The following is a 23,822-nucleotide window of genomic DNA, read 5'->3' as shown; positions in this document are numbered from 1 at the left end:
GTCAGTGTGGCCAGTGACCCTCACAGCCTTCCATCCGGTGGTGAACTCCATTCCTCGTCCCCTGGCATGCTCAGCAGCTCCTGACAGAGTCGGGGACGCCCACCTCTGTGAACCCTGGAGTTTGCTGCCAGGACACCCCACGGTGGGTTTTTCCCCTGCCCCGACGTCTGTTCCTCTTCGGTCTACTTTGCTGCTTCCAGGACTCAGGGCTTGGACCTCTTCTCTACCTGTGTCCCCTGATGTCATCCAGTCTTGCGGCTTTAAGCGCCATCTCCATGCTGGCAAGTCCCACCTTTCTGTCACCAGTTTAATCTCTTCCATGAATGTCGCCATTTGTCTAAACCCACCACTCAACGTTTCTACTCTCTCGCCAGCCAAACCTGATTTCGGCTGCGGTCTTGCCCTTTGAGTTACTCAAGCTGTAGTCCTCACTCTTGTCTCTGCTCTCACATCCCCCTTTCCAATCTTTCAAGAATCCCCTTGGCTCTGCCTTCAAATTACATAATGGAATCTCGTCACTGGTCCTCACCCCCACGACCGCCATCCTGTCCAAGTCGTCTCTCACTGAAATCACTGTGAGAGTTTCCTGAGTGGCCTCCCTACTGCCACCCTTTCTCCCCACACGGTCTTAATCGAACAGCCAGAGTGATCCTGATAGAAAGTAAGTCAGATCTTTCACACCCCTGTTCAGAATCCTCCAATGGCTCCCCATTTCTCTGAGGGTCAAAAGCCAACATCCAGCATCCTGCTGGGCCCATGTGATGTGGCCCTCTGGTCCCTCCTGACCCCCTCTGCTGCTCTTCCTCAGGCCTCCTTCCGTGCTGCTGCAAAAGCCTCCCGCACTCCAGGCACTCACCCACTTCAGGGCCTGTGCACTGCCGTTCCCTCTGCCTGGAATGGAACACTGTTCCCGTATAGTCTCGTGGCTTCTTCCCACCTCCTTTAAGTCTTTGTGCAAATCTCAACTCAGTGAGGCCCACCTTGACCACCCTTTTTATTTTTAATTTAATTAAAAAATTTTTAAGTTTATTTATTTAAGTAATCTCTACACCCAGCGTAGGGCTAGAACTCACAACCCTGAGGTCAAAAGTCACATTCTTCCATCCAAGCCAGCCAGGTGCCCCTGACCACCCTTTTTAAAACATTGTCCCTTCCCTGCCTCCCCTTGCCCCATCCCCCAGCCACCACCACTGCTTCTCTTATCTCGCTCTATTTTGTTTCCCATAGTATTTATCACCGCTTCCCATCCTATGTAATTTCTTGTGTTTATTGTTATACCTACTAGATTACGAGCTCTGTGAGGATAAGGATTTCTATTTGTGTGTGGATGTATTTTTAGCACCAAGAACAGATTGGCACATCATGGGTGTGCTCGATGTTTTTTGAGTTAACAAATCTGTAACACTTACTTGTTGAGGACCTGGTCCATGCCAGGTCCTTGGCAGGGTGCTGGGGATCCAAAGATGAAGGAGAGTGGTCCCTGCCTTCTGCCCCAGCTTTTGTTTGTTTTGAACAAAAGCACAGTGAGTGCCTGTTCGGCTGTGCCCCACTCCCTCAGCCTGAGGCCTTGGATCCTTTGTGACTGTTGCTGCTGTGTATTTAGACCCATCTGCCGGGGTGCCTGGGTGGCTCAGTCGGTTGAGCGTGTGACTTCGGCTCAGGTCATGATCTCATGGTCAGTGAGTTCAAGCCCTGCATCGGGCTCTGTGCTGACAGCTCAGAGCGAGGAGCCTGCTTCAGTTTCTGTGTCTCCCTCTCTCTGTGCTCCTCCCCCACTCGTGCTGTGTCTCTCAGAAATGAATAAACGTTAAAAAAAAAAAAAAACTTAGACCCATCTGCCCACGATCCCGGGGCCCTCTCGTGAATCATATCCAGTTGTGCTGCCTCACGATATTGCCATCCTGTTCTCTCCTGCCCTGCATCGAGGTGGCCCTGAATTTGCACCCACGGGCTAGCATGCAGAAGACTTCTTCCTGTTCAGCAGCTTTCCTGAGCTCGGAAATAGGCTTTCCGTTTTCTCACCCTTTCTGACCCAGGCGTGAATTCTGCCTCTACCACTTATCAGCTGTAAGGACCTTGGGTGAATCGGGTAGCTTCTGTGAGCCTCAGTTTCCTCAACTGTAAAATAGGGCTAACATAGTACTTAACTCATAGGGATATTGTGAAAAAGAAACAGTGCATGTTTGGCACAGTCTGTAGAATGAATTATCCTTCAGTAAATGCTGCCTTCTGTTACTAATTATTATCATTACTGAGTTGTTATGGGTTAAGCAAGTCGTTTATGAAGCACGTGTATAAAAGCATTGAACGAAGCACAGTTATACTGCGGTCACCATCACAGCCACTGTAATCAGTCCTTTTGGTATCCCCGGTGCTCCTCTCAAGGCTGACCCGCTAAATCCATGGTAGCTACTCTTTGATCTAAACTGGCAAAGATTGACTTGACCGTCCTGTTTTTTTCCCCATTCAGACCTGAAAGAGGACTATGACCAGTGGAACAGCCTCATTGAAGGCATTGGACCGTCGCTCATCCCAGGGGCCCCACACCATCTGTCCAGCCTGTAGGCACAGCTGGCCATTTGTGAAAGGTCACTGAGCTGAGTTCCCATGCGGGGCCTGCCCAGGGACACCCGTAGCCTCCTATCGAGAAGTGGCTGATGGTGACCCTTCTTCGCAGATTAAGAGGATGAAATCACACTGCTGATTAGATAACTGGGTACTTTGATCTTGGACTTGTTGATCTCAAACTCATGCTGGGGTGTGGATCACTTACTGATTGGCAAACTGACTTTCTGGGAACTGAACCCTGATGGTGTGGGGAACAAGCAGTGGGGTAGAGTTGGGGGGGGGGGGGCTGCTTCCAGCCCCAAGCTCTATTAACCCAGTGGCCTACTCCCTCACCTCGGGCCAGTGTGGCTTCTGCAGTGGAAGGAAGGAAGCCGAAGGATGGAGTGAAATTTCCACCTTCAGGACCTCTAGCCCAGCCTCGCACTGTCTCCTCCCACCTCTCCGCCTTCTCCCTCTCCAGGGCCACTTGGTAAGTTCTGATCACTTTAGGTAACTTCCTAGGATAGAGACCACTGTTTTCTGTTTATTTTCAAGCCTTCTTGTTGCATGAAACATCAGGACTCAGACTTGTGAGCCCACGGAGGAGGACAGAAGCATTGTCCTCACAGCATAGGGAGGGAAGCAGAGTCCACACTGGTATCGCAGAAGTTTCTGGATGTCATGGACTTTTGCTAAAAATGTATCTTGACAAGAATCAACACAAGTTGGTTGAGATGGAAAAGATAGATTAACACCATTAAGTGGCCTTTTGAACAGGCCCTTGCCACAAGAGGGAGGTAGTTTGGTTGGTTAGAATTCAGGCAACCACCCCTGGAGAGGTCTAGGGACTCTTTGGTCTTGCCCCTTACGTCAGATACCATGAGCCTCCAACTTGCCTGGAATCAGGGTGCTATAGTCTGTTTTCTGGCTCTGAGGCCCTAGCCTCAAATGTAAGTCAAGATATAGACTGAATTTCCATTCTGTTCCATTTATAATATGAATGATATTAATACTCATGTTTGCCTAATGATATGTTGGAATATTTTCTTTATTTAATCTGCATTAGAGCAAGATGGTGAGCCATCTGGAAGTAACTTTTCCTTCTGTCTTTCTTTGTTCACTTACCACTTATGCCCATGTGGAAAAAAACTTTAAAAGGAAAGGAAATCTTCCTGGGGATCGAATTCAAAGTTGTCTGGGAACATCAACCTGAAACCCTCCTCTCCACTACTCTAGACTTCATACCTCAGCCCAGGTAGTAGGGGACCCCAGATGAGGCAGGAGCAAAGGGGAAATGCATCTACACAGTAGGTCCAAGGTCAGTGCCACCAAAGCAAGCTGGGACCATGTCTTCCATCTTGTGACAGCTCTTCTCTCTAAGATGTGAAGCGTCAGCTCCCCTGAGGCTGTGGACCTTGGGAGGATCTATGAATTCCAGTGAGACAGAGCATAAGGAGAATATCATTTAAGTGCTGGGCTCTAGAATTCTGTATCCTGGTTTTGAGTCCTGACTCTACCACCACTGAGTAAATTTGAGCAAATTATGTTCTCTTTCCATTCTTAGTTCCTGAATTTCTAAAATGGGGATCTGCATCATGAATTGTTAAGAGGATTAAGTGTAAAGATGAGTGACCCAAGGCTTATTTAAAAGTATGTTTCTGGGGCACTGGGTGGCTCAGTTGATTAAGCGTCCGACTCTTAATTTCCGCTCAGGTCATGATGTCACGGTTCTTGAGTTTGAGCCCCATGTAGGGCTCTGCGCTGACAGCATGGAGCCTGCTTGGGGTTCTCTCTCTCCCTTTGCCCCTCTCCCCTGCTCTCCCTCAATCTCTTTCTCAAGAGTAAATAAACATTTAAAAGTAAATAAATAAAAGTATGATTCCTACTTTCCGAATATGTGAGATTTTTGTAGTTATCTCCTAGCTGTTGTTTTCTGGCTTAATTGCTTTGTGGTCAGAGAAAATAACCCATATGGTGTTCATCCTTCAGGATTTGTGGAAACTTGCTTTTTGGCCCAGTATAAGGTCAGTTTTGTAATTTAAATGATTTAAAAGACTATATGTAAGAAGTTTTGGCTTGCTTTTTTACTCAACCACACATTATGGACTTCCTTCTAGGAGAATGCATGCAGATATTTAATAGAGCCTTCCAACCCCCGCATGGGGACCAGAGCCCCTCCGCACTCGCAGAACCAGTATCTACTGGTTCTTGAGCCTGGGGCTGGTTCTGCAGATGCTGAGGGGCCAGTTCTGGCAGCATGAGCACATGAGACCCAACTGCTACCTTAGGCAAATAAAGAATGCAGATATATTTTGTAGAGAAGGTTCTCAGAAATTGGATCTATTTCCTCCACTCAGTTCATGTTCTGGTAATGACTCATTTATCCAGCAACGTTGGAGTAGGTGAATTTTTATATAATTGAAAATTATCCTGTAAGCTACAGAATATAATATTGACTTTTTTTTTTTTTTTTTTTAAGTAATCTCTACATCCAACACGGGGCTTGAACTCACAACCCCAAGATCAAGAGTTGTGTGCTCTACTGACTGAGGCAGCCAGGCATCCCTAATACTGACTATTTTGAATTATCAATCTACCAAAAAGATAATGCAGTTACTTCTTAATGTGAACCAACCTCATTTAACTTTTTAGGATGTTTCTATTAAGATAAACCAGATTATATGGTAGTAACAAGCAACCCCAAACAGCAACAAAAGTTTATTTCTTGCCCATGTTCTTGTTCTCTGTTGGTTGGCTAGAAACTCTGCCTTGTGTCTTTTTTACCCTCATAAGACACAGAGGATCTATGAATTCCAGTGAGACAGAGCATAAGGAGAATATCATTTCAGTGCTGGGCTCTAGAATTCTGTATCCTGGTTTGGGTACAGTGGGGACAGTGGAGCTGCCACTGTCTGAAAGCGTCCTTTGCTGGTTGCCATGGGCACCCATTAGCTCTTGAAGCTTCTGCCCAGAAGTGCCACTCACTATTTCCATTCACGTTTCATTAGCCAAAACTAGTAATCCGCCCATACCTAACATCCCATACCACACCCAGAGAGCCGACCTATCTGTGACCAGGTCTAATGTGTGAGCAGTGGCACACCCTTATCTGTAAAGATGTGGATAGCTGTTTGCACCTATCCACCTAGTGTGGTCCCCAGCAGCTGTCCTCCTCGTTCTTTTGGTTGCTTTTCAGAGTTTGTGTTTGTCTCCCTTGCAGTCAGACTGCCAGCCATCACTCTTCGTTGCCTTTCTTGCGCCAACCCCTCTTCACTTGAGATTTGTGACTTGTGGTCAGCCACATTATTTACAACTGTCTAAAGTAAAACTAGGTAGTCCCAGAGGGCTTTAGAGACTTCTGCAGTCAAAACGCACTGCCTTTAGCCCTTGGACTTTATAATCCTTCCTTTGACTGCCCAGAAGGGATATCACAAGGCCTTTGGTCTTTTGTCCTGGTTTTTTGTTAGCTCCCAGGGTATCAAAAGACACCAGATAAATGGCCTTTAGAGAAGTAAGATGATCCGGCATATTATTTGGCATTTGCTGGTAAATTACATGCTAGCAAATCCTTTCCAAAAGCAAAGATGTCTCAGATTTCTCTTGTCTTGTTTCCCATCCCGTTATTCAACTACACGCATGGAAGCCTCCTAGTGGTGTTTTGTGAAGTCTCTGTGCAGGGCATCGTGCATCAGTGAGGAGGGAAGAGTAGTAAGCACAGGCTGGAATGAGAGTCCTCATCCCTCCCGCTTCCTGGACTTGTCAGGCTGAGGCTGGTCGGGCTCTTGCTGTGCCCGCAGCACAGCCCCCAGGTACATTTCTAGTATACGTCTTGACGTGCTGTCTACTTGCTCATCCTCAAGAGGACTACTAGGCTCTTGAAATGTCAGTCGATGAACTCCAACTCCATGTGTTGGCCCTGTGTGGGACTACATCTGCTCCCCTTTTCTTCTGGGACACCACTTACCCCTGGGCCTGCAAACTGACAGAGGGAGGGACAGAAGAAGCCATACTCTGTACTCAGGACCCATCCTCCTTAAGAAGCTTACTTTCTGTCCCGCCATACCCACACACAGATACCAAGTGTCCCTGGCCATTGCCACGTAGCAAAGTAGCAGTGATGAGGTTCATCATCACAGCCTGGGTTAACGGGCCCTTCCTGTGAATCTAAGACTATGTTCAGGGCTTTACATGCATCATCTCGCTTCTCACAGTAACCCCCTGAGGTGAGGGGCTATTGGCCTCATTTCATGTATGAGGAAACAAGAGCCTTAGAGAAGTGACTCGATCAGCAATCACAGCAAGAATTTGGCAAAGCTGGGATTTTGGCGTCAAAAGCCAAGCTCCTAATCACTGAGCCATACTGCCAGATACACATACTCAGTTTTGCACCTGCTTCTGTCTTTTTAAACTGTCAGGGTATGAAGAATGCAATTTCATGAGAAATTGAATCAAAAATAATGAAACTCCACGGGGCACCTGGCTGGCTCAGTCGGTGGGGCATAGGACTCTTGATCTTGGGGTTTTGAGTTCAAGCCCCATGCTGGGTGTAGAGATTACTTAAAAATAAAATCTTGGGATGCCTGGGTGCCTCAGTCAGTTAAGTGTCTGGCTCTTGATTTTGGCTCAGGTCATGATCTCACAGTTCGTGGGTTTGAGCCCCAATTGTGTTCTGTGCTGACCGTGTGGAGACTGCTTGGGATTCTCTGTCTCCCTCTCTCTCTCTCTGATAGATAGATAGATAGATAGATAGATAGATAGATAAATAAATAAATAAAATTTTAAAAATCTTGGGGAAAAAAACCCAAACTCAAAAAAAAAAAAAAAAAGTCAAATTCCAGCAATTTCGATATGACATGTATTTAGATTCCATGACATCCTCAGCATTATTTATTGAGAAATGGGTTGGGGGAGAGAAATGCCCTTCACCGAGGACTGTGGGTGGGTCGGGTGCTCAGTTAGTTTGATTTATGAGGAAAGCAGTTCAGGTGTTAAGAAGATGGTCTTTGAAATCAGACACCCCCAGCCCCAGTAGCCCTGTGACCTCATGCTGTTTATTCGGTGAACTTTGTTTTCCTTCTATGTGTGCATGTTTGCAAAATGAGAATTCTAATAGTATTTACCTCTTGGAGTTGTGGTGATAATTAAACGAAGTTCATGCACGTAAAGCGCTTAGCCCGGTATCTATGCGAGGGCTTAGTGAACATGACCTATGACTGGCATTGTTTTCCTTGCTCCTCCTCACGTGTCTGTGAGGTCAGGTATCATTTGCCCTTCGCTGAGTGGACCCCAGTGGTCCTGGTCTAAGTTCTTACGCCAGCCTGTCCGGTTCCCCAGGCCCCTCCCTCGCAAGAAGCCTGCTCCCTGCCACCCAGCTGCCTCCACCGTGTGAGGATGGATCCACTGGATGAAGAGACAGTTCCGTTCTCTTTGCCCTGATTTCCCTGCTCCGCACATCAAAGCTCAAAGCCCACACTGCAGTTCTAGCCCCTCTTCACCACCAGGGAGAGTCTCCGCCCCTAGGTTCTGGTGTGGGTTTGAGTTTCACACCTGATCATCCGAGCACACAGGTCTATGCGCCGGCTGTAACCCAAAGGTGGGCGAGTCAGAGGTCTGCGTAGAGGTTAGTCGGAGGGAGGAGGACCTGGGGGCGGGGAGTTTGTGGCAGAGGCTAGTTGCGGGAATTATCGTCTGCCGTGTTGGAGGCGGGCGTGGGGGGGTTAAAGCGCCCCGTGACCTCCTCGGGAGACACTCCTCCAGCTCTCCCCGCTCACTGCCTGCCCTGATTTCCCCCCAGGTTCTCTTGTGTCCTCCCACCGGCCGGTTGCCAGGACCTTTGAGGCTAGTCTCCCGGCCGCTCACCCCTGGACTCATTTTTACAGTCTCCTGGACTCCAGTCCCTTTCCCCTGCGTCCTGTTGCCAGATCAGCCGACAACACTACTTTTGTTTCAAAACGCCAACCTGGCAAGGGGGTCTGATGGGAAGAGGACCAAACTGCTTGTTTGGAGCCCAGGGTTTTTGTCTCGGCTCTCAGTCACCGTCTCTCTTGTCACCGTCTCTCTTGTCACCGTCTTTCTTGCTCAGCGCCTTTCCTCTTGTGACTTCAGTTTCCCTGCCTGTGAATTGGGATGCGGGGTGGTGGGTCGTTGACTTGGCTGATCCCTGAGGCCCGTGCAGTTGTGCTGTTTCCTGGCTCCGTCACGGAGTGGATTTGCCTGTGGCATGACATCTCACCCCCTCATCGCGCCTGGTCCTGCCCTGCCCCTCCTGTCCTCTGCTTCTTACCACGCACTTTTCCCACAGTCCCCCTCAAGTACGTGCCCACCCATTCCCCAGACGAACACGCATGCCCTTTCTCACGATGTTTTCTTCCCAGTCTCCTCCCTGTACATCCAAGTACTGCTAATCTTTTAGGCCCCATTTGAGCTCCTGCTCTTCTGTGAAAGCCTTCCTGCTTCGACTCACCTAACGTTTGATCTCTTGGCCTCCTGCTCCCCAAGAGAAACACATCCGTGCCGTATTTAGTATTGCAGTTAATGACGTTATTCCAGGAGTAGGACCCATCTGTTGCGCAGGACAAGCATCCTCCTGTTGACTGACATGGGGAGCAGGGATCACCGTCCCCTCCCCTCTTGTCCCCCTGATCAGCAGGCTGCTTGTTTCCCAGGCAGACTTGGGAACAGCTGGTGTTCGCCCAGCCCTCCGATGCCTCCGGCTGCCCCTGCTTCCTTTTCTTGGGGTTTTCCCAGATCCCAGGTGTGGGGCCCGGGGCAGACCCAGTGACACTGCGGCCGAGGGCAGCTGGAGCGAAAGGAGATATGGAGATACTTGGACACGTAGCGTTTGAGAGTTAGAAGGAGGGTAACACTGAGCACAAATCATACCGATACTGAAAATGAGGGAAAGTTTGCCAGCTTATTTTTCCCATCTTGCTTTCACCTAAAAAAAGAAGCTGCTCAGAAACACAGCCCTCCTCAGCCTGCTAAGCCAGATGGTCCCTAGATGCACAGCCTGCCAAGAGTGCGTGCATAATTCTTCATTTTCATGGTGTCACATCCAGGTCTGAATCCAGGCACTGACACTTTCTTACCATTTGATCTGGAGCCAGTGAACCCTCCCGAGCCTTTATTTTCCTATAAAATGGGGTCATTAATGTCTGCCTTGCCCACCTCAAGATGCGGGGCGGTGGGGGGAGGGGTTCAATATAAGACAGAGGGTGCTTTGTAATTTACAAGGCACTAGACAAATATATGCTGCTATTAATAACAAAAGTGCCATATTTTGTTTTTTGCCAGTGTGCTGCTATATAATGAGCACGTATTTTGTGCCAGATTCTGTGCTAAGTGTTTTACATACATTGTATCGTTTAATCCTAACACCATCCCTGTAAGGTATTACGTGTTATCCCCATACAACAGATCAGGAAAAGGAGGTTCAGGAAGGTGTACTAGCTCGGCCACAGTCGCCCAGCAGGTAAGTAAGTCCTGGGGTCAGGATCGGAACCTAAACTGTTGGCTTCCAAAGTCAGTGCTCTCGGTTTCTGTTCATCCCTACCTCACAAAGAGAAAGCAGTTCTGTACTACCCTATATAGGTTAAAATAAGCCATGATTTGATCTCCAGTAAATGCCCTGAACAGTTGGGTCATACAAAGACTGATTTTGGGGGAAGGTCCAACTGAGTCCTGATGGTACACCTCTTCTAGCAGTAGAGATGGGCCGGTTCCAACAGTCCATCCATCATCTCTCCACCTCATATAAAGTTAACAGTTCAGAGAACAAACCCATTAGTTCCGTACTCTATAAACCATGAAGCCAACCAATTGGCAGAAAGAAAATTTCTAATCTCTAACTTACATACTGTAGATCAGTGAGTGTCAGCTCTAGATGTACATCAGAATCACTTTAGAACTGCATAAAAATACAGATGCCCTGGCCATGTCTCCAGAGACCCAGAGAAGCTGATCAGCAGGTATAGGGTGGGCTCCAGGTGTGTGTGTGTGTGTGTGTGTGTGTGTGTGCGCGCTAACTGTGATAAGCTCCAGGGGTATTCCTGATATGCAGCCTAGTTTGAGAACCCCTGTTATGGCTTAACACTATTAGCCTATCTTTCACTTTGTTCTGGAACAAGAGTAATTACTAGCTGAAAATATAGAATCATTAAATTTTAGAACTGGAAGAACCTTTAAATCTTTTGGTGCATGAGGAAACCAAAGCTCAGGGAAGTTCAGCAAGTAGCTGGAAGATTTGAATTAATATCCAGATCTGAATTCTAATCTAGTGCTTTAGATGCCTCCATACATGCCAGAGTTTTATTGGATTATTAAGAAAATCTTCCAAGGCACTTGCGTGGCTCAGTCGGTTGAGCATCTGACTTTTGGTTTTGGCTCAGGTCACGGTCTCATGGTTTGTGGGATCGAGCCCTGCAGCAGGACTGCTGTTCCACTCACAGCTCATGGAGACTGCTTGGGATTCTCTCTCCCTCTCTCTCTGCCCCTTCCCTACTGATGCTTTCTCTCTCTAAATAAAAAAAAAATAAATTAAACATTTAAACTGGCAATAAACTAAGTTTTGAAGAGAAAGAAAGAGAGAGAAAGAAAGAAAGAAAGAAAGAAAGAAAGAAAAGAAGAGAAGAAAGAAAATCCTCAGGACCCACTCACCATGACATCCATGATTTCCAGAAGTCATACCTTGGATTTTTTGTGTGGGGAAGAAGCCCGGGCTGAAAGGTCTATGAGAATCAACTCAGATAGCCTTTCTCACATGTGTTCATTCACGCTACAGTCACTTACACGGCTGTACATGGTTGTCTCTGTCCTCATGGGACTGAATCTAGAGGGTAAGAACATCAAGTCAGCAGTTAGGCCCCGTGTCACGAGTGCTATAATAGGGGAGATCTAAGGCTCAGAGCAGCACACGGTGATTAGTTCAACCTCAGCAGCGGAGAAGAGCTACAAAACCCTTGCAGAGTATCATTTACTTGAGCTTGGTATTTGTATTAGTTATCTATTGCTGCATTATAACCCCAAATTTAGCAGCTTTGCACCGCAAACGTTATCTCACACTTGACGGCTCAGGAATTCTGGAATTGCTTAGCTGGGTGGTTCTGGCTTAAGCTCTCTCGTGAGGTTGCAGTCAAGATGTCAGCTGGGATTACAGCCATCTGAAGGCTTGACTAAGACTGGAGAACCCACTTACAAGCCGGCTCACTCACATGGCTGTTGGCAGGAGGCCTCACCTCATGGAGCTCTCCATGGGGCTGCTGTTCAAGACATGGCAGCTGGCTTCTCCCAAAGTAAGTGACCCAAGAGAGAGTAAGATGGCAGCCACAATGTCTCTTATGTCCCATCCTTAGAAGTCCTACTCCATTGTATCCACAGTATCACATGATACAGGCCAGGCCTATTCGGTGTGGGAGGGGACCTACAAGGGTGTAAACACCAGGAGGTGGGGATTACTGGGGGTCATCTTGGAGGCCAACCACCACAGAATTGGAGATGAATGGAATCTTCCAGATGGGCAAGGGAGAAGGCCTTCTAAGCACAAGAAGTAACATGCAAAGGCACAGAAATATAAATAGCAAGGCTTGGCATATTCAGGACATTGTAACTGGTTTAAAGAAAATAGGTGAGAAATGGAGATAAAGGGGAGCTTACTGAAGAAATCAAGGCCTTCTATGTCAAGGGAAGGAGTTAGGCCCTTATCCTCTCTAACTATCCCAAATTAAACAGAAACATCTAAACTTTAGCAGCCCCAAGTAAGTTCCCATCAACCTAAATTGCCTATTTATAAATTTCCAAACCGAATGTTGATGCCAACATTCTTACATTAACATAATCACTCTGGAGAGGCTTTCCCCCCATTGCTTCACACTTTCGTATGTGCATTTCTCTATTTCTGCATGGTCCTCCCATCCAACAGGAGAGTATTAATTAGGAGCATGGCCTTCTGAGTCAGCTGGACCTCTGAATTTGAGTCCTGATGTCATCACTTATTAACTTGTCAGGTGATGGAACCTCTCAGGGCTTCAGCTAACTCATCTGAAAAATGCAATCATATCTACCTCAGAAGATGCTCGAGGATAGCAAATGAGATCACGCATGCCAAGACCTCTCCTCAGTGCCTGGCACATAGTGCTCAATAAATGTTTATTATTATCCAGCATTCCAAATGACATTTTTAAAAGTTTATTTATTTATTTTGAGTGGGGGTGGGGGCACGGAGAGAACAAGAGAGAATCCCAAGCAGGCTGCACACTCAGCACAGAGCCCAATGCAGGACTCGAACCCATGAACTGGGGGATAATGACCTGAGCCGAAGTCAAGAGTCAGATGCTCAACCAACCGAGCCATCCTGGCGCCTCTATAAATGATGTTAAAATTTTTTTGTTATGTTTTTATTTATTTTTGAGAGACAGAGACAGAGCATGATTGGGGGAGGAGCAGAGAGAGGGAGACACAGAACTGGAAGCGGGCTCCAGGTTCTGAGCTGTCAGCACAGAACCCAACGCAGGGCTCGAACTCGTGAACTGTGAGATCATTACCTGAGCCGAAGTCGGACGCTTAACTGAGCCACCCAGGCACCCCTCAAATGACATTTTAATATTCTGTTGCATCAACCGGCACCCTTTTGTTTGGGTCTGCTTAGCAGGTGCCCCCCATTGCCAGGGTTTTGAGCCATTTTTAGTTGTTTTTAGCTATAATAGTTTACATTTCTTTGTTTAAATTGGTGGGGTTTCTCTTTAAAGTTCTTTCCCTGATATTGTTTTTATCCTTTCTTTCTTTCTTTCTTTCTTTCTTTCTTTCTTTCTTTCACAAATTCTTGTGTCAAGGGCTGATTTTCGATAGATCACAGCAAGGTCCCTAATATTTTAGATGTAGAAGTTGAAGATTGGAAAGATGAAGTAACTTGTCATACAAAGGTCTTCCTGCTTGTTAGCGTCAGAGCCAAGAACAGGACCAGTCCCAGACACCCTGAGGCTTACCCTTGTGTTCTTTCTCCCCTGCCACCCAGACCGCATAGTCCCTGGAGACTTGAAGACAGGCCCTTCTTGCCTTCTCTTCTCCAGGCTGGGTGATTCGGCTCTCCCAGTGTGCCCTCTGACATCTTCTCTCCCACCCTTTCATCATCCTAGAGGCCCCTCATCAACCCACTATAATTGGAGCAGCATCCCTGCTGGTCCCCTGAGGCATGGGAGCAGACGATGACTAATGCTTTGGAGACCAGGACTCATCTCTTGGCGCCTCTGGATCTCTGTTGGTTGATGGTGTGCATTCAGATGGGGATGGGGATCCTGTCTGACTCATACCCCTCCCTCCTACCTGGAGCACTGTCTGATTTCATCACATCCACCTTTCCAGAACAGGTGGAGGGACCAGAGAGACCATTCTCTAACTTACCCCCTGGTATGTACAAAATGAGGAAACAGGCTCAGTGACACAGGTTGATCAGTAGCAGATCTGGGACTGGGACCCAAGCCAGGACACTTCCAGTGTGATGTTGGGGAGAGGGCTTTGGAGCCAGGCAGGCCTGGGCGTGAAACCCAACTGGGTGAACTTGGGCAAGAGAGTTAAATGATGGCCAATTTCCTCTTCTGTAAAATGGCAATACCCAGCTCAGGGATGTGATAAGGAGTGAATGAGATAACTAATGTAGAGTATGGAGCACTGTGTGCAATAAATGGTAGGTAGTAGAGCACAGTGCAGTTAAGAGTCTGGGCTTTGGAATCAGAGAAACTATTCAAATCCTAGACACCCATTCGCGAGTTGAGCTGTGTGATCTTGGACGACTTATTTAACAAGAACTAACATTAAATTTACTTGTTGCAGGCATTATGCCAAGTGCCTTAGAGATATGATCTCATGTGATGTTCACAACAATTTTATGAGATGGGTACCATCAGTATCCTGTCTTTATGACTGAAGCTACTGAGGCATGAATCAATTTAGTAATTTAACTCACCGTCCTGTATTTTCTGATTATTCTCTAGTTTAAGTTCTTTCCTGCCAAACACACCCATCTTCTTCCCTCAGTGCTGAAGAATTCTCTCCTGCTTTTGAGCTTTGGGACACGCCACAGTCTCTTAAAAACCCTCTCCCCTCTTCATCAAGTTCCGTTCCTTCCCTCCGTTCCCGTGTTGCTGGTGACTCTCCTCCTCTACAAAACCCACCCTGCAAGCCGCACTCAGGCTGCTCCAACATCTCCTCTGCCCAGTCAGCTGTCAGCGCCTGGGATCGATTCTGCAGGGTTGTTAAGTGCTCGTTGCACACACTGGTCCCCCTTCACACAAAGGACTTCACAAAGGACGAGCGTCCCCAGCAATTCAATTCAACCAACATCACACCTGCTTGTGTCACTGCTGGACCACGTGTTGGGTACTGTCCTGAATGTTAAACCAGGCTGACAAATCACATACTGCTCACCCCTGCTCTATAAAAATGAAATTCAGATTTCACACCCAAAATGCACAAGTCTGAAAAAAAGGGCTCTGTGCTGACCGCGGGGAGCCTGCTTGGGATCTGTCTCCCTCTCTCTCTGGCCCTCCCCTGCTCACGCTCTCTCTCTCAAAAATAAATAAACATTAAAAAAAATACTGTACAGAGTCAGAGATGCACCTACAATCAGCAAGTCTATTCCCAGGCAAACCTGAAGAAACCCTTGCTCACGTGTATAAGGGAACACACACAAAATTATTTCTTGCCGCACATACATGTTTCTTCATAACAAAATGTATTGTTTCCTAAAAAGCTCCAACTAGAGTTTTGGTGTTTGGTTTTTTTTTTTAAGTTTATTTATTTATTTTGACAGAGAGAGAGGGAGAGAGAGAGAATCCCACAAAGGCCCCAGACTATCAGCACAGAGCCCATCTCAGGGCTCAATCTCACAACCGTGAGATCATGACCTGAGCGGAGATCAAGAGTCAGATGCTTGGGGTGCCTGGGTGGCTCAGTCGGTTGAGCGTCCGACTTCAGCTCAGGTCATGGTCTTGCAGTTCGTGGGTTCGAGCCCCACGTCGGGCTCTGGGCTAACAAACAGCTCAGAGCCTGGAGCCTGCTTTGGATTCTGTCTGTCTGTCTCTCTCTCTCTCCCTCCCTCCCCTGCTCATGCTCTGCCTCTCTCTGTCTCTCAAAAATAAATAAATGTTAAAAAAAATTTTTTAAAAAAAGAGTCAGATGCTTAACTGACTGAGCCACCCAGGTACCCTGAGCTCCAACTAGAGTTTGTTTTTTTTTTAATTTTTTTTTTTTAACGTTTATTTTTTTTTGAGACAGAGAGAGACAGAGCATGAACGGGGGAGGGTCAGAGAGAGAGGGAGGCACAGACTCGGAAGCAGGCTCCAGGCCCTGAGCTGTCCGCACAGAGCCCAACGCGGGGCTCGAACTCACGAACTGCGAGATCATGACCTGAGCCGAAGTTGGCCGCTTAACCGACTGAGCCACCCAGGCGCCCCTAGAGTTTTAAAAAATAATGAAAGTACTGAAGTTTTTGAAATCACATTTCATTAAAAAAAAATTTATTGTGGTAACATATACATAACATGAAATTTACTCTTTTAATCACTCTTAAGTGTACAATTCTGTGGTATTAAGTGCTCTCACATCGTGCAACCTAAAAATCCTGTGTTTCTTGCAGCGTCTGGCTGGCTCAATATAAGTGTCCGACTTGGGCTCAGGTCATGATCTCATGGTTCGTAGGTTCTACCCTCTGTCGGACTCTGTGCTGACATCTCAGAGCCTGGAGCCTGCTTGGGATTCTGTGTCTTCCTCTTTCCCTGCCCCTCCCCCACTCATGCTCTGTCTCTCTCGCTCTCAATAATAATAATAATAATAATAAACATTAAAGAAAAGTGTTAAAAACCCCGTGTTTATTAATGAGCATGGGTTTAAATACCTAGAAGGTAGAACCTAGTAAATCAGGAAACATCTATGTGGTTAACAAAACATTGAATAACCTGTTTTAATGTATCCTGGCATTAAACTGCCCTTTTTTTTCTTGTTGACATAAAAGACATGTGCTGTTATTTTTTTTTCTTCCTGATCCTTGTCCTTCTATTTCTACCCCAACTTTTTATTATGAAAAATTTCAAATAGAGGGAAAAGCTGAAATCATAGTACAGAAAAACACCTGTAGGTCCACCACCCGGGTTCCCTAATTTTGAGACTCTTGTTCATGCAGTTTATAAAATACTGCCTTCAGAGGTCTTTTGGGCTCATTCCTCGGTTTCCTGTGTCCCATTCAGGGCCATTCCTTTCTGGGATTCCTTTTTCGTTTTGTGTGAGTATGCATGCTTCTTTGAAAGTTCTTTGAAAGGGAAACTTGGGGTCCTTGGGGGACCTCAGGTGTATGTTCATTTGGCTGGGAAGACAATTCTACATACAAATTCACTTTTTCCCTTAGAACTTTGAAGACCCCACTCTTTTGTCTTCCAGGATGCAGTACTGTTGGTAAGAGATCTGATGCCAATCTACGTCTTGATCCCTTATCTCTGGGAACTCTGGAGGCCAACTTTTATCCTCGGAGGTCAGATGCTTCACCACTATGTGCCTGGGTATGTATCTCTTTTTGACTGAAAGGTAATTATGAATAAAGGACTTGGTTGATTAGTACAGATAGATGGATGGTGTAGGTTCCTCTGAAGCATGGGAGGTTTTTTTTCACAGAGGATCTCTTTCCTGTGTGGGAGGTCTGACTGTGGGCTCTGATAAGTGGGCAGGGCCTATCAGAAGCAAGCCTCCCTTTAGGCAATCTTGGAATCCCCGGCCTTCTAAAATAAGGAGTGGAACAATGTGTTAACTGGTCTGTTAGTTGCAACGGCCAGAAAACAGGCATGATCCAGCTTAAGCAAATACAATTTACTGGCTTACAGAGTTCGAAGTGGGGTTGCTGGCTATCTGCATGGTGTCAAGATGGCTGCCGACAGCCCCCTGACTCCCATCATCTTTATCTACAATCTTTATCCATGTTTGTCCACAGTCCCAGAGGAAGATCCTGGAGTGTTCTCTCCCAGGGACCATATTATTAGACTCCAAGGAAGGGATTGACTCTGCTTGGATTCTGTATCTTAGCCAGGTCTTAGACCAGTCACTGTGGACAGGAGATAGGTACTGAAATTGGCCAGGACTGACCCATGGCCCACTTCTTATGCCTAGTGCAGGCCTGACATTGTGATTGTTTTCCAGAATCATGTGGGATGGCAGAAAGGCAGGCAGCCCCGCAAAGGGCACAATTCCCGGCAGGTAGACCACCCATGTTCTCATAAGGATTCTAGGGCATTCGTTGCCAGATGGAGTTGCCTCTTCTTTTCCCTTCTGGGACCTCTGGCTTTTTCACTTAAGAACCCTCCCTGAGATCTCTCGTTTTGTTGGGAAAGCACTTCCAGTACCTTTAGCAGATTTGAAAGCAGCCATTCATCCCTGGAAGGCATTGGCACAGCACTATCATATGAGGACATCTACCCTAAAAACCACATCATTAAATTTATAATTTTTAAAAAATGTTTATTTATTTACATTTGAGGGGGGGCGAGCAGAGAGAGAGGGAGACAGGGAATCCCAAGCAGGCTCCATGCTGTTAGCATGGAACCTGACGTGGGGCTCAAACCCATGAACCGTGAGATCATGACCTGAACCGAAACCAAAAGTCAATTGCTCAACTGACTGAGCCACCCAGGAGCCCCTTTCATTTTCTTTTTTTTTTTTTTTTTCTTATTATCGAGTGGTACATGCAAAGCAGACATCCTCCCTTCCACTCTGCACCCCACTTAATGCCAGCTCTCACTGCAGTGGAGAGGGGGTCAGAGACATGGTAGAAATCAGGAATGGAGTCAAGGTCAAGGAGGGCATGAGAGTCAGGGGTAGGTGAGGGTGTGAGAGAAAGTAAGGATTGGATATGCCTTTCAGAAGCTACTTGGTAATTTTTATTTGTTTCAAGCTTTTTTCCTTAAGTTTATTGATTTATTTTGAGAAAGAGAGAAAGCATGAGCAAGGGAGGGGCAGAGAGAGAAGGCAAGATAGAATCCCAAGCAGGCTCCAAGCTATCAGCACAGTTCTCTTCAATCTCACCAACCGTGAGATCATGACCTGAGCTGAAATTAAGTGTCGGACCCTTAACTGACTGAGCCACCCGGGTGCCCCTGTTTGTTTCAAGTTTTTATTTAAATCCCAGTTAGTTAACATACAGAGTAATATTAGTTTCACAACTAGAGTTTGGGGATTCATCACTTACATACGATACCCAGTGCCCATCACGAGTGCCCTACTTGGTAATTTTTAATGATAATTTTTATTTTGACTGTTCTGTCATTTCAAAATGTCCCTCATATCAAAGTGGCTTTGCCAAGCTGCCCTGCTTTGAGGCCCGGTTAGAATGAGACTCAGATAGCTGATTCCCAGGCCAATACTCTTATCAGATAGTGCACAGTCTCCTTGCAGAGAGGGGCCAGACCTCAGCAGGGCAGAGTCCAGCCCCAAGCTCTGCCCTCATTTGTCCTGCGGGTTACTGCCTGAGCAGATGTTCCACCCATCCTATGTTTGGCTCCCCGCACCGCCTCCCTCTTCCTCCTGGGTTCAGATCAGGAAGGCAAGTGTGGAACAGGCAAGAGTGAGCTAGCGGGCTGCTCCTGCCCTCTGCCCCTGGTCCTCTGTCTCTCCAGCCTCCTTGTCTTCCATAAATAAGGCTGACCCAGAGGATGCCTTCACCTCCTTGTTGCACTCTGTTCAAAACTCGGGAGCTACAAGGCCTGTAGACCTCCTCTATACTGCTGCCAGTGCCTGGGAAAGCCATAGGCCATGGCCCCTGCTGCCCTTGGAGCCCTGGATAGAGCCACTGCCTCCCCAGAGAGCAGTCCCTCCTCGCAGTAGGGTCTCAACCTTGAATTGAAATTTTTGGTTTTAATTTAGTTTCTCTTCCTTTTTTACCCTCTTGTATTTTCCTACACACATACCCCAGCACCCCCATTCTTTAAGTAAGAGATGCTGTCTTAGTTTGGGCTGCCATAACAAAATATCATACACTGGGGGGCTTAAACAAGACACATTGACTTCTCACAGTGCCAGAGGTTCGGAAGTCCAAAATGAAGGTGCCAGCTGATTTGGTTCCTGGTGAGGGCCCTCTTCCTGGCCTGCAGACATCTGCCTTCTCCCTGTGTCCTCACATGACAGAAAGGGAGCCGTCTCTCTCTCTGTCTTCTCTTCCTAGAGCCACTAATCCCATCATGAGGGCCTCACACTCAGGACCCCATCTAAACCTAATTACCTCCCAGAGGCACCACTTCTCAATATCATGCCATTCCAAGTTAGGGCTTCAACATATGAATTGTAGGGGGACACAAACATTCAGTCCATAGTAGATGCTTATTGTAGAAATTTTTGACAAATACAGAAAAGTAAAACAGAAGAAGAGTACAACCTATACTACCATCTAAAGGTAAATGATATTTAGAAATTTCTAGCATATTCCTTAAAGTATACATATCAGGGGTGCCTGGGTGGCCCAATCAGTTGGGCATCCAACTTCTGCTCGGGTCATGATCTCACGGCTCATGGGTTCGAACCCCATGTTGGGCTCTGTGCTGACAGCTTGGAGCTTGAAGCCTGTTTCAGATTTTGTGTCTGCCTCTCTCTCTGCCCCTCCCCCATTCACGCTCTGTCTCACTCTCTCAAAAAAAAATTAATAAATAAACAAAAAAAATTTTTAAATATATATATCATATGTACAACTCTGTATCTCATAAGCATTTTCCCATATGAAAAAATCTTTGTAAACATTTTATAATACTTACCATTTTATTTATTTATTTATTTTGAGCCTAACCCATGGCTTGAGCTCACAACCCTGAGATCAAGAATCAGATGCTTGGGGCTCCTGGATAGCTCAGTGGGTTGGGTGTCAGACTTCAGCGCAGGTCATGACCTCACAGTCTGTGGGTTCGAGCCCACATTGGGTTCTGTTGCTGACAGCTCAGAGCCTGGACCCTGCTTCCTATGCTGTGTCTCCCTCTCTTTCTGCGCCTACCCCACCCACTCTCTCTCTCTCTCTTAAAAATAAATAAACATTAAAAAAAGAAAAAAAGAATCAGATGCTTAACTAACTGAGCCACCCAAGTACCCCTTGTATTCACCATTTTAAATGACTGAATAATATTTTATCCTATGACTATACCACAGGTTATGTGAGCAGTCTCCTGATGTTGGGTGTTGAACTTGCTTTTACTTTTTGTTACTGTAAAAATTAACATTATTCCTTGTGACAGAACTGTCTTGTCTTGGCTATGGGAGTGGCTCCACAATCTACATGTGATAAAGTTACATAGAACGAAATACACACACCCAAATGAGTGCATGTAAAATAGTGAAATCTGAATAAGGTGAGGATTGCATGAATGCCAGCATCTTGATCCATGATTATATGAGCTTTTTTACTGCCATAGATCGAACGTGTCCCCTCAAAATTCATGTGTCCCCTCAAAATTCGTATACTGAAACTTAATCTCCAGTGTGATGGTGTTAGAAGGTGGGACCTTTGTGAGGTGATTAGATCAGGAGGGTTGAGCCCTTGTGAATGGGGTTAGAGAGAGATACCAGAGTTCCTTCACCCGTTCTGCCATGTCTCTGCCATGTCGAGGATACAGCGTCAAGACAACCACCTCTGAACCAGGGAAAGGGCCCCCACCACACCTGTAACCTGCCAGTGCCTTCAGCTTGGACTTCCCAGCCTTAGAATTGGGAGGAATAAATGTTTTTTAAACGACCCCATCTATGGTGTTTTTGTTATAGCGGCCTGAACAGATGGAGACAGTTACCGTTGGGGAAAACTAGGTGAAGGGAATAGAGACTCTCTCAATATTATTTCTTATAACTGCCTGCTAATCTAAAAATTAATTCAAGAGAAAAGGTTTTAGGGGCGCCCGGCTGGCTCAATCAGTAGAGCGTGTGACTCTGGATCTCGGGGTTGTAAGTTCAAACCCCATGCTGGATGTAGAGATTACTTTAAGAAAAGTAAAGAAAAAAGAGAAGAAAAGGAAAGAGAAAAGAAAAAAGAAAAGAAGAAGCTTTTAGGAATCCACTGTAGTGGATATCTTCTTTGTGTGCATATATACATCTCAACTTCTAATCATTTCCTGTGGGTAGATTCCTATGAGAGAAATTACCAAATTTGAAAACTTGGTCGAAGATACGAACTCTCAGTCCCAGGACATAGAAGACCTATCTGCATGTCCGCAGAGGAGGAGGGGTTAGCCATACTCACAGACTGTTCTATAAACCCAGAATGCTAGTTCACTATTTACAATGAAAAGTGTGAGCGGAGGGGACCAGACTCCCTGTCATTTGGCCAGGGCTTTTGCTGCCCGTAGACCCTCCACCAGCAGAGCCAGGGGAGTTAGGTGATATGATTCAAATGTTAAAGATATCAAGCCAAGGCTTACTACACACACCTCAGAAATAGGGCTGAACCATTGCTACCAGCGACAGACAAATGGGTTCTTGGGCCAGGGGCACCCCTCCCTTAGCAGTGCTTGAATGGGGACAGCCTATATTTGCCTACTGTGCTCCTAAGGTTGATTAACCCCTGTTCCAATTAGCACATTGTTTCTTTAGGCGTATGATTCTATTCTAGCGAGTTACAGCCAAATCTTGTTGACCCCAGAGCCCTTCTGTCTCATTAAGGCACTTGTTCATAACCCCTTGTTCAGTAGACCTGGAAGCCTCTGGAAGGCTCTGGAAGGCTCTGGAAGGCTCCTATCCCCAGTGAAATTGCATGCAAAATTTTGAGTGTATGGTCAAATGTGCATTTTTCTGGAGAGAGAGTTCGTTGCATTTATCAGATTTTCAGAAAAGGATATCAGCTTAATAGTGAGCATCACATGGCCCCCATGTTCTAGGCCTTGTACTCAGGGTTTTACATAACCTCATGTTATCCCCGCTGAGTCCAAAAATTTGTCTCAAGTTATCAGTCTGGGCATGCTAAAGAACCTCTGTTTTCAAGTGACTTTGTGTATCTTTTCTCTGGTACAGTTGCTATCTGTCCTACAGGGAAGTCTTATCCACCCCCCACCCCCACCCCCACCTTTTTTATCTTCCTAAATGAAGAAAAAGTTATTGGCAACAAGCACACCCACGATCCATGCCAGACGACGCTGTGGAACAGCTTTGTTGATTCTTCTGGAGACTGAGCACCACTGTCTGTGTCAGCATCTCTAGTTACCTGTCTTATTTTCTTATTCACTGATCCCTGTGTGCACTCGGATTAACTTGTGAGCTAGCACCTCACATCTACATCTCACCCCCCTTGCCACCTTGAATGCCGTCTTCCGCTCCCCTTCCTTCCAAACGGCAGCCCCGCTGTCCGTGTACTCTCCCTTTGACTCCATCAGAGTCTAGAACCCTTAGGTTTTCTAAAGGATCATCGGGTTGCTTTTTATCAAAAGCAGTATGCATTTCGATGCTAGCTTTCCAGTAGAAAGTCAGGCAAGAGGCTTTTCAACATTCACTTATACACTGAATATTCATTAATTCAGATACTGTTCTAGGCACTACGGATATAGATAAAAATCTTGGCTTTCGCCAAGCCTAGTTTTCAGGGGAAGAGCACGGACTAAAACAAATAAACAACTGAAGATATAGTAAGTCAGATGTTTTTTGGGTTTGTTTGCTTTTTTCGCCTTTTTTTAAAGACGGAGAGAGTGGGGGAAGGGCAGAGAGAGAGAGAGGGAGAGGGAGAATCCCAAGCAGGCTCCATGCCATCAGCACAGAGCCCCACGCGGGGCTCCACGTTACAAACCATGAGATCATGACCTGAGCCGAAATCAAGAGTCAGACGCTCAACCGACTGAGCCACCCAGGCACCCCAGGTCAGATGCTTTTAAGGGCTGAGAAGAGAAATAAAATAGGGGCAGGGCCTAGAGAGTGCCAGGGACAAGGCACTGCATGTTTACTTGGGGTACTCAGGGAAGGCCTCACTGAGAAGTGACAATCAAGCAAAGGCCTCTGTGGTGTAGTAGGCAAAATATGGGTTTAGGGGTCAGACGGGCCTGAGTTCAAATAATGACTCTATACTTCTAAATGTGTGACCTTGGTCTAGACCTTAGCTTGGGCTTTAGTTTCTTCATATATAGCATGCAGATACTTACGCCTGCTCCGTGAGAATGCTGTGAGAGTGGAACCACGGTCATAGCTTTTGCTACATGACCCTGAGGGCCCACCCAGTCAGGGGTTCCTTTAGTTTTGGAGGGTCTTACTTGGGTCCAGAGGCCCAAGGCAGGGGCTGGAGACTCCTCCCTCCC

At 46.5% G+C, this 23,822-nt stretch overlaps 1 protein-coding gene across 3 annotated transcripts in view; it reads left to right on the top strand.

The window, feature by feature from the left end:
• Window positions 1–23,822, top strand: part of PAFAH2 (platelet activating factor acetylhydrolase 2) — a 64,281-nt gene that overhangs the window by 29,811 nt on the left and 10,648 nt on the right. For 2 of the 3 annotated variants that reach the window (XM_042951583.1, XM_042951582.1), the window contains exon 11: window positions 16,972–17,090. In XM_042951583.1, coding sequence (XP_042807517.1) covers window positions 16,972–17,090 — 119 coding nt within the window. Of the gene's footprint in view, window positions 1–2,470; window positions 3,578–16,971; window positions 17,091–23,822 lie in introns of those variants that run through there. The other variant, XM_042951584.1, reaches the window with a different exon arrangement.

Source organism: Panthera leo, chromosome C1, assembly GCF_018350215.1.
Source record: "Panthera leo isolate Ple1 chromosome C1, P.leo_Ple1_pat1.1, whole genome shotgun sequence".
Classification (NCBI taxonomy): domain Eukaryota; kingdom Metazoa; phylum Chordata; class Mammalia; order Carnivora; family Felidae; genus Panthera; species Panthera leo.
Note: the sequence above shows the minus strand (reverse complement) of the source record. Positions and strands in the feature narration are given on the sequence as shown.